Source organism: Camelina sativa, chromosome 19 (genome assembly GCF_000633955.1).
Source record: "Camelina sativa cultivar DH55 chromosome 19, Cs, whole genome shotgun sequence".
NCBI lineage: Eukaryota > Viridiplantae > Streptophyta > Magnoliopsida > Brassicales > Brassicaceae > Camelina > Camelina sativa.
Genome location: NC_025703.1, coordinates 8,377,531 through 8,386,171, shown reverse-complemented (window position 1 = coordinate 8,386,171; position 8,641 = coordinate 8,377,531). Strand labels below are relative to the sequence as shown.

The following is an 8,641-nucleotide window of genomic DNA, read 5'->3' as shown; positions in this document are numbered from 1 at the left end:
TATCGGACAAGAGGGTGAAACCGTACGGGTCAATCACAGCTCACCATAGAGAAAGCGCAGATGAACATACGGGTTATGTGTTCATAAGAGGCAAAGTGTATGGAATTGATGAGGTTTACTTGGGCCGGGCCAAAGGACCTTATTCTCGAGTCATCTTTGCCAAAACTTACTTGTCCAAGACCGTTGTCCCTAACGGTTGGACCAACTGGAGTTACGACGGCTCTACCGAGTTAGTCTTTCGATTAATTAACTTTTTTACCTAATTTTGACGAGTACAATATTTAGTTAATGTATTAATATTCTTGAGATTTATCAGGAATCTATACCATGGAGAGTATAAGTGTCATGGACCTGGAGCTGAGAGGCAACAAAGATCTGATTGGGCCAAAGAGCTTACAAAACAAGAAGTTGAGTCTTTCTTGTCCATTGATTTTATTGATGGAACATCTTGGCTCCCTGTTTGGCTTCAGCAAAAGTCTTAGAGTTCATTATGCTGTCACGTTTGGGCTTTTGGCTTTTGGCGTTTCGCATTTTGGTGTGGCTTGGAAAACAAAAACAAAAAAAAACATATATGAAGAAGGAAGACTTCATCTTTAATTTCTTTGACGATATTTTATACGAGACAGTTTTTCTCTCTTTTTTTGTTTTTTTTCTTTTTCTTGTTCTACTCTATAATGTTGTTAGAGTTATCGGAAACTCTTGTGTTGTTTTGCACACATTAATATATAAGATAGTTTCCATTTTAATAATTTATGTAACCTAAAATTAAAACAAATAATTCCAAATTGAAATATTTTAAATGGTTGTAGACTAACTTTTTTCAAAAGAAACTGAATATTGGGAAATGATTTTAACTTTTTTCATTAGTGAGCAGAGCAGACCTTGTTTTGGTCTTATCTAAGACGAGATATGATTGGATGACTTCGAACTTAACCATGTACTTGACCGCACCGGAGTCTATAGGTTCTCTGGCTAAGAATCTCCCTCATAGCTTCAAGCCAATAAGATACGACCACGTGTCACTGAAATCCAATTCAGCTAAAGCCATCCAAAAACTTTAGCAACGTGGCCGGATATTGTACAGTAGTATCTTCCAGACAATGACCAAATCACCCTTAATATAACAATTGAAGATACAGGAAACTTATGTTAATTTAGGGGTAGCTTCGTCTTTTAAAGAATCATCTTCTTCTTCCCCGAGCCCGCCTAGCTTCCTTCTCCGTCTGAGTCTCCTCCATGAAAGCTCTCGCAAACGGTTTTTAACAGTTAAAAGCTTTTTTAAAAACAATGCACTTCTTCTTCGTCCCGACTTCTTCTTCTTCATCACCTTCTCAGGCGAATACTTCTTCGTTCTCTCTCTTGTTTCTCGCCCCATCTCAAATTCCTGAGAATCTCTGTAAATTACCGGCGAAGATCCATATCGGAACGCATGGAATCTCCGGTCAATCGTTTCTAACGCATCCTCCGTACTCATCTAAGAACACGTCTCTGTGTGCAGTCGTCGACAGGTCTTCTTCAGGTGTCTCATCGCAACAAAAGGAATTTGCGAACGGCGAGGGAGAGGGAGATGAATCTAACACGGAGGGAGTGTTGGTAGTTCGACGGCCGTTGTTGGAGAATTCCGATAAGGAATCTAGTGAGGAAGAGGGAAAAAAGTATCCAGCGAGGATCGATGCTGGTCTGAGTAATATAGCCAAGAAGATGCCCATGTTTGAGCCGGAGAGATCGGAGTCGTCGTCTTCATCTTCAGCCGCGGCTGCTGCTAGGGCTCAAGAGAAGCCACTTGCGGTGAATTTGGACTTATCTCTGTACAGAGCAAAGGTTCTGGCTAGGAATTTCAGATACAAAGACGCTGAGAAGATACTGGAGAAGGTAACATCGCTTTATCATGCAATCCTGGTTCTCGAATTCTGTGACTCTTTGAATAGTTTAGAGAGGTTAATGTAAGGATTAAGACGTCTACTGAATCTAATCCTGTGTTGTTGGGTTTTAAGTGCATAGCTTACTGGCCGGAGGATGGGAGACCATACGTGGCGTTAGGGAAGATACTGAGCAAACAATCCAAGTTAGCCGATGCTCGGATCGTGTATGAGAAAGGGTGTCAAGCTACACAAGGAGAGAATGCATACATTTGGCAGGTGCTATATAGTTTTAAAGCAGTTTGCTTGATACACTTGAAGGCAGCTTTCTGTTTCTAATGCATATCATATACCTTTTTCTTTGGAACAGTGTTGGGCAGTCTTGGAAAAAAAGTTGGGAAATGTAAGAAGAGCGAGAGAATTGTTTGATGCAGCTACGGTTGCTGACAAGAAGCATGTAGCAGCCTGGCATGGATGGGCAAACCTGGAGATAAAACAAGGAAATATTAGTAAAGCTAGGAATTTGTTAGCCAAAGGTCTCAAGTTTTGTGGCCGAAATGAGTATATCTACCAAACACTTGCCTTATTGGAAGCCAAAGCTGGTCGGTATGAACAGGCAAGGTACCTGTTCAAGCAGGCCACTATATGCAACTCCAAGAGCTGTGCCAGTTGGTTGGTAAGTGTTTTGCATCATCAGATGACTGTGGTAAGAGCTGATAGGACAATGCCATTCGAATAAGTTTCACCCTAGGATTAATCCTCTTCATAATTGTGTAAAAAGAGAATGCTACTGTGCTACTGCCATATTCATGACACCTAATTCTGGCCTCCCCTGTCTTCTCCTTATCAGTCACATGATTTAGTTTCAAAAGGTTGCTTGTATCTAGATGTTAACAAAATTTTCTGAATGAGCTTCTCTTTTCTCACTAAATGTTCATTCTTATGAACAGGCATGGGCTCAGTTGGAGATACAGCAGGAAAGATACCCAGCTGCTAGAAAGCTTTTTGAGGTAACTGCTACATCGTTTTTTTATATATCCCATTCACAATGAGGTCAAAGCAGCAAAGGCTGTATATTTATCCCGGAATGACTTACTACATGTGAAAGCTTCAGGCTCTAATCACATTTTTATTTTTCCACAGAGAGCTGTCCAGGCAAGCCCCAAGAATAGGTTTGCGTGGCACGTGTGGGGGGTGTTTGAAGCTGGAGTAGGTAATGTTGAGCGTGGAAGAAAGCTCCTGAAGATAGGTCATGCGCTCAATCCTAGAGACCCTGTTCTCCTTCAGTCTCTTGGCTTACTGGAGTACAAACACTCATCTGCTAATCTAGCCCGGGCTTTACTAAGAAGAGCATCAGAGCTCGATCCTAGACATCAACCTGTTTGGATTGTAAGTGTACAAGATTCAGTTTGATTGCTCTTTACATGATCGATCTGCTCAAATAGTTTTGGTCAATAGGTTTTCCTTCTATTGGGTTTTAAGTTGTAAATAAAATTTAAACCATTTGCTTAGTAGTCTTGGTTTTACCCAGTCCTATCTGGCTAGCGAATTCAAGAGTCTTTATAATTGTGTATGGAAGGGGAAATGATTGGTGAAAGTGTATTCCGGTTTAGGCTTGGGGTTGGATGGAATGGAAAGAAGGAAACACAACAACAGCTAGAGAACTTTACCAAAGAGCTCTCTCCATTGATGCAAATACCGAAAGTGCTTCTCGTTGTCTACAGGTATAACTAATAAAATCTTTCATTTGCAACTTTATGTGTCCTCTCAGCGAATGAACGTTAACATTGTAAAAACGAGGCAATATGGCAAGTTTGCAAAAACATTAGCATGTTATTGGAGGATGCTGAAACAAATTCGTTGTCTCTACAGGCTTGGGGAGTTCTTGAACAGAGAGCAGGAAACTTATCAGCAGCAAGAAGATTATTCAGATCTTCATTGAACATTAACTCACAAAGTTACGTTACATGGATGACATGGGCACAACTTGAGGAGGATCAAGGAGACTCCGAACGTGCTGAAGAAATCCGTAACCTCTACTTCCAACAAGTAAGCTCTTGTACACATTCTTAAATTATTAATTATAGCAGGATCTTCTAGTAGACTTTATATTCACCTGTTCTTCATTGCAAAACAGCGAACAGAGGTTGTTGATGATGCCTCGTGGGTCACAGGATTCTTGGATATCATCGACCCGGCTTTAGACACTGTTAAAAGGCTCTTGAACTTTGGTCAGAACAATGACAACACCAGGTTAACTACGACTCTTAGAAACATGGGCGGAACCAAAGATAGCCAATCTAATCAGCAAACGGAGAGCTCTGTGGGACGGGAGGACACTGAAACTGGGAGTGGGTTTAACCTCGATGCGTTTTTACGCGAGAAGCTGTCGTTGGATCCTTTGAAGCTGGACGTTAATCTTGATTCTAAGAGGTTAGAGAGATTCACTAGAGGGAGAGCATAAATGGTGCTTGAGAAAATATGAGGGACACTTATTGGAGCGGTGTAAAGATAAAGGATTCGAATGTGTAATTTTGAGAAGAATGATAATATAGCAATTGTTAAAACTTTAAAAAGATTTTGGAAGATTGATTCATTAACATCAGTTAAACCGGATAATAAGATAAAATTATCAAAATAAAAATATAGTGGAGGAATGTGTGAAGAGTTGAAAGCAGTAGGGCTTTTTTTGGTAAATTAATTTGGGCTTAAGTTCGGATATTTCCGGCGAATTGATTTTTTTTTGTTTTAGTTTTAAATTAATTTCCCCGGGAAAGCATAAGTAGTGAAATGTTCAGAATCCCTGAAAAACCCGGGCAAGTTCAGTAACGGCAAATCTAGGGTTTTGAATTGGAATCGAAGCTCCGATGATGGATACCAACGGAGTATCGCTCATTGAAATCGATGGCCAGGAAGAAGTCGAAGATCCATTTCTGGCGTTCATCGATTACGCCAGAACGGTGATTTCATCGGAAGAAGACGACGATGAGGAAGGTGAGAGCAAGAAGGATCCCAGCGAAGCCACAACTGAGGCTAGCGGTCCGGGTTGGGGCTGGGTTGCCTCGCGTATTCTGAAAACCTGTACCGCTTATTCGAGCGGTGTCACTGCCGCGATTCTCTTGTCCGATCTCTCTCAGGTGCTGCTAATCTCTCTCATACTTCGATTTTGATTTTTTTTTTTTTCGATTGGGGTTGCGTAGTGGTGGGAAGCTTCGGTAGTTGATTTTGGTTCTTTGTAGGCATGGCATGAGCAAAACAAACCAGGAATGTCAAAGAAGAAGCCGGAACTCATTGTTCAGTTGAAAAAGAGTCACAGAAGAAGAAGACTAGCTAACACTGTGACTATAGACTCGATTTATGAGAAGAATTTTTTGTCCATGAATAGCGTTTTGGAAGCTGTTATTATCAATGCCGATGTTCTTCCTGGTATCTTTTGAATCCTGGCAGCATTTTCATTTCCTCTGCCTTACTGTGTCAAATAAGTGGTTTATCCATTCAAGTATGAATTCTATTTCAGGTACAAACATATTCATGCTTACACTAGGGGATTTTTGGAGCTCCAACACCATTGATCTCTATCTACATCGCAGGTATGCTTATTTGGTAGAGATGAATTATCATCATCACGGATTGAGATGAGTTTGACTGCTTGTTTCTGATGCATGTACAGAGATTCTTATAAGCATCTAATGCCTCTTGTGTAGGTATTATGAGTTGGTGGAAACACCAAATGGGATTCTTGGGAAAGGCAGAGAGGTTTTGCTCACTGGGTGCTACCTTCGTACAGCGAGAGAAGGATTTGGCACTCCACGGTTACTTCCAACAGAGTATCTTGTCATTTTGCTAGATGAGGTTTGGTTTCTGCCAATCTTTCGAAAGAGAAACTAGAACTGCAATTTTGGATTTGAATGTAGTTAGTACTAAGTACTAAGTACTAACACATCACAGTTTCTATATGAAATTTTATACAGAGAATAATGGTTTAGTCTTTACCTGACTTTCAAATACTGCAGGACCAAGATGATGATGCAATCCTCATAGCAGCGCAATTTTGTTCCGATACTTTCTCATCTGTTTCTCTTGAAGCTTTCAACAATGGAACTTCATACTCTTTGTATGCTAGGTAAGAGAGTATGTGCGTGTGATATCACTGAATAATTCTTATCTTTGTAAAAAGTAACGTACTTAGTTGAAAACCGGTTCCAGAAACTTGAAACGCTACAACAGTGTTTAGATTATCAGATGAAAACCTTTTGGAAGTAATGACTAGTAATGTCGTGATTTAATAGTAAAATTGTTGAAAGTCGTATAAAGTACCTCATAAAAAAGGATGTACCGTGTACAAAGTATATGTTTTAAGAGATTGAGTCATTGAGTGGACTTAACTTCTATTGGCTGTTTATTCTAAAGTAATATTTCATTTTCCTCTCTTGGTTTGGGAGCAGGATTGAATCTATAGGTCCTCTGGAATCTGAACTGAAGTTTAGTACTGCACATAGAAGGCAAATTGAACTTGTAGATGGTGACGGTGATAGGTTAAAATTTGTCTTGTGGGGAGAGCAAGTCATTGTGGCAAACCTTCTGAGGTAAGCTCCTGGCTGGTTGTTTCTACCTTAATTTTTTCTACCAACCCCGTCTTAGAGATTCGTTTTCAGTGTGGGAAGTGTGCTTGGGCTTGAGAGGCCTTATATTTCTAGTCTCGAAGAGAGTGCAGTGGACGGAAAGGATGAGTTTTGCCTTGAATATGGTAGTGCAACACATCTCTATCTAGTGCCGTTAACCTTACAAGAGGAACGGGTGGGTGAACCTTTTTTTTTGTCACTCTTCTTTTTCTGGGTCAGATGTTTGCGTGGGTTTTTATGTCACCAATGAGAAGTGAATTTTTTTCTTCTTCTTCTTCAGGTTTGTGTAGCATTTTCGCAAAATCAGTGTCAAGGATCTAAACTGCTTGGTTCAGGCGGAGTTTCGCAGGTGACATTGCCTCGTGATGCCGAGGGGTCTATAGACTATAGTAACTATCCTTTTCAGGTGAGTAGAAGTTGAGATACCATTTTATTCAAGCATGATATTAACAGATGGTTTATAAATCTAGAGGCTTAACTTCATGGGTGTATGGTAACAGATCTTTGTAAAGTTGTCAAAATCCCATGCGGTGATTGGAATGTTTCATATTGGATATATATATCAGCTAATTCTGTGTCTAATTGATGGCTTATCTTTCTGTGCACCTTCTGTTTAGAAATCATGTAACAGGGTCGGTTATTCTACAGTTCCATTTTATTTGGTTCACAACTTCACACTGAATCTAAGTTCACATCGCTACAAATCGTATTTTCTTTGCATGTCATTTACTGGTTTTTCTTTTCTAGCATCAAACTTCATTCATAACGTTTACATTTTTGCCTGTATTTTACTTGTGCGCACAATATGATCTTTGTTAGGAATTCACTTCATCGTAGGCCTAGTAACAGAAGAGACTATATGTATCATACATAAAGCCTGCTCTGGCCATTATTTTTGATTCTAGCATCTGCTAATATTACTCTCCTTGGTTGAAGTTCTGCAGACGATTATAACGGACATTCGCGACAAAACCACTGGCATCAGCCTCTATGGTGTTGTAACAGATATCTTATGTGATGGTCCAAATACCACAGGAGTGGTATTTTCTTTAAAAATTGAGGACACAACGGGTGTAATATGGGCAAAGCTCCATTTTACTAGTTACTGGTATCAAACTGTTCTGTGAATTCCAAAATTTCAGCTGAACAGCATTGGGATCCCTCGAACATTCTGTTTGATGAACTGTTTATTTGTATGGTTTCCAGGTCGTTGGGAAGGTTAGGGGTTGGTCATGTCGTGTATGTGTCTGGGTTATCCTGCAAAATCACAAGAGAGAATTGGTAAGAGTCTCTCTTGCTTTGAAAGTGAGGGCTATCCATCATAAACTGATTTATCTCAAACGTGAATGGAATACTTGTCATTAAGTTTCATAATTATATGTATCGGTTTTATTGATTTAGCTTAAACATTAATGGAATTATTGTTTGGTTGAGCAGCCTTGAGGTGTTATGGCATGAGAAAGACGAGAAAGCTGCATTTGTCAACCTTAGCTGCTTGCCGGCATTTCTGACCTCTTCTTGTCTTCACAAAATCTCTACGCTCTCCCAAATTTCAAAACAGAGAAAACCTGCAATAAACGTACGTCTAACTTTCTTAATGGTTCACAGCGCTTTTATATGTGTTTCCTTTGAACATCTCGCTCACTCATATGTGTATTTTTTTGGGACAGATTTGTCGGGTTAAGCTGGATGAGATGGACCAATGCCATAACATCAACACCAGACTATCGCATAGCGTTTGTGGGCATTTCATAGATGAAGAACCATCATTACATGGAGGGAAACTTCGATGTAGCTTCTGCGGAGTAAGCTGCAACAGTAACGCAGGATCAGAAGTAGTAAGAACATTCCACATAACGATAACACTTGCAGACGAGGAAACCAAACTATACGCATGGTGCACGGGTCAATCTGCATCAGCTATATTTCAGATATCTGCTGATGAATTCTGTGACCTCCCAGAGGTAACAAGACAATTCCTTTTTTTTTTTTTTTNTGAACAGCATTGGGATCCCTCGAACATTCTGTTTGATGAACTGTTTATTTGTATGGTTTCCAGGTCGTTGGGAAGGTTAGGGGTTGGTCATGTCGTGTATGTGTCTGGGTTATCCTGCAAAGTCACAAGAGAGAATTGGTAAGAGTCTCTCTTGCTTTGAAAGT

The 8,641-nt window shown here is 40.0% G+C and overlaps 2 protein-coding genes across 2 annotated transcripts in view; both read left to right on the top strand.

The window, feature by feature from the left end:
* Positions 1,202–4,451, top strand: LOC104765548 (protein high chlorophyll fluorescent 107). The gene is made up of 8 exons (XM_010489275.2): positions 1,202–1,872; positions 1,995–2,138; positions 2,230–2,535; positions 2,810–2,869; positions 3,003–3,248; positions 3,473–3,583; positions 3,732–3,908; positions 3,997–4,451. The coding sequence occupies exons 1-8, from the start codon at positions 1,288–1,290 to the stop codon at positions 4,321–4,323; spliced, it is 1,956 nt and encodes a 651-aa protein (XP_010487577.1). The 5' UTR covers positions 1,202–1,287; the 3' UTR covers positions 4,324–4,451.
* LOC104765545 overlaps positions 4,607–8,641 on the top strand; it is a 6,271-nt gene continuing 2,236 nt past the window's right edge. Inside the window, exons 1-12 of the mRNA XM_010489269.2 lie at positions 4,607–4,996; positions 5,099–5,285; positions 5,377–5,449; positions 5,564–5,711; positions 5,873–5,982; positions 6,305–6,445; positions 6,515–6,656; positions 6,762–6,887; positions 7,426–7,589; positions 7,688–7,762; positions 7,919–8,060; positions 8,152–8,445. Coding sequence (XP_010487571.1) covers positions 4,727–4,996; positions 5,099–5,285; positions 5,377–5,449; positions 5,564–5,711; positions 5,873–5,982; positions 6,305–6,445; positions 6,515–6,656; positions 6,762–6,887; positions 7,426–7,589; positions 7,688–7,762; positions 7,919–8,060; positions 8,152–8,445 — 1,872 coding nt within the window. The 5' untranslated portion in view covers positions 4,607–4,726. The remainder of the gene's footprint in view (positions 4,997–5,098; positions 5,286–5,376; positions 5,450–5,563; positions 5,712–5,872; positions 5,983–6,304; positions 6,446–6,514; positions 6,657–6,761; positions 6,888–7,425; positions 7,590–7,687; positions 7,763–7,918; positions 8,061–8,151; positions 8,446–8,641) is intronic.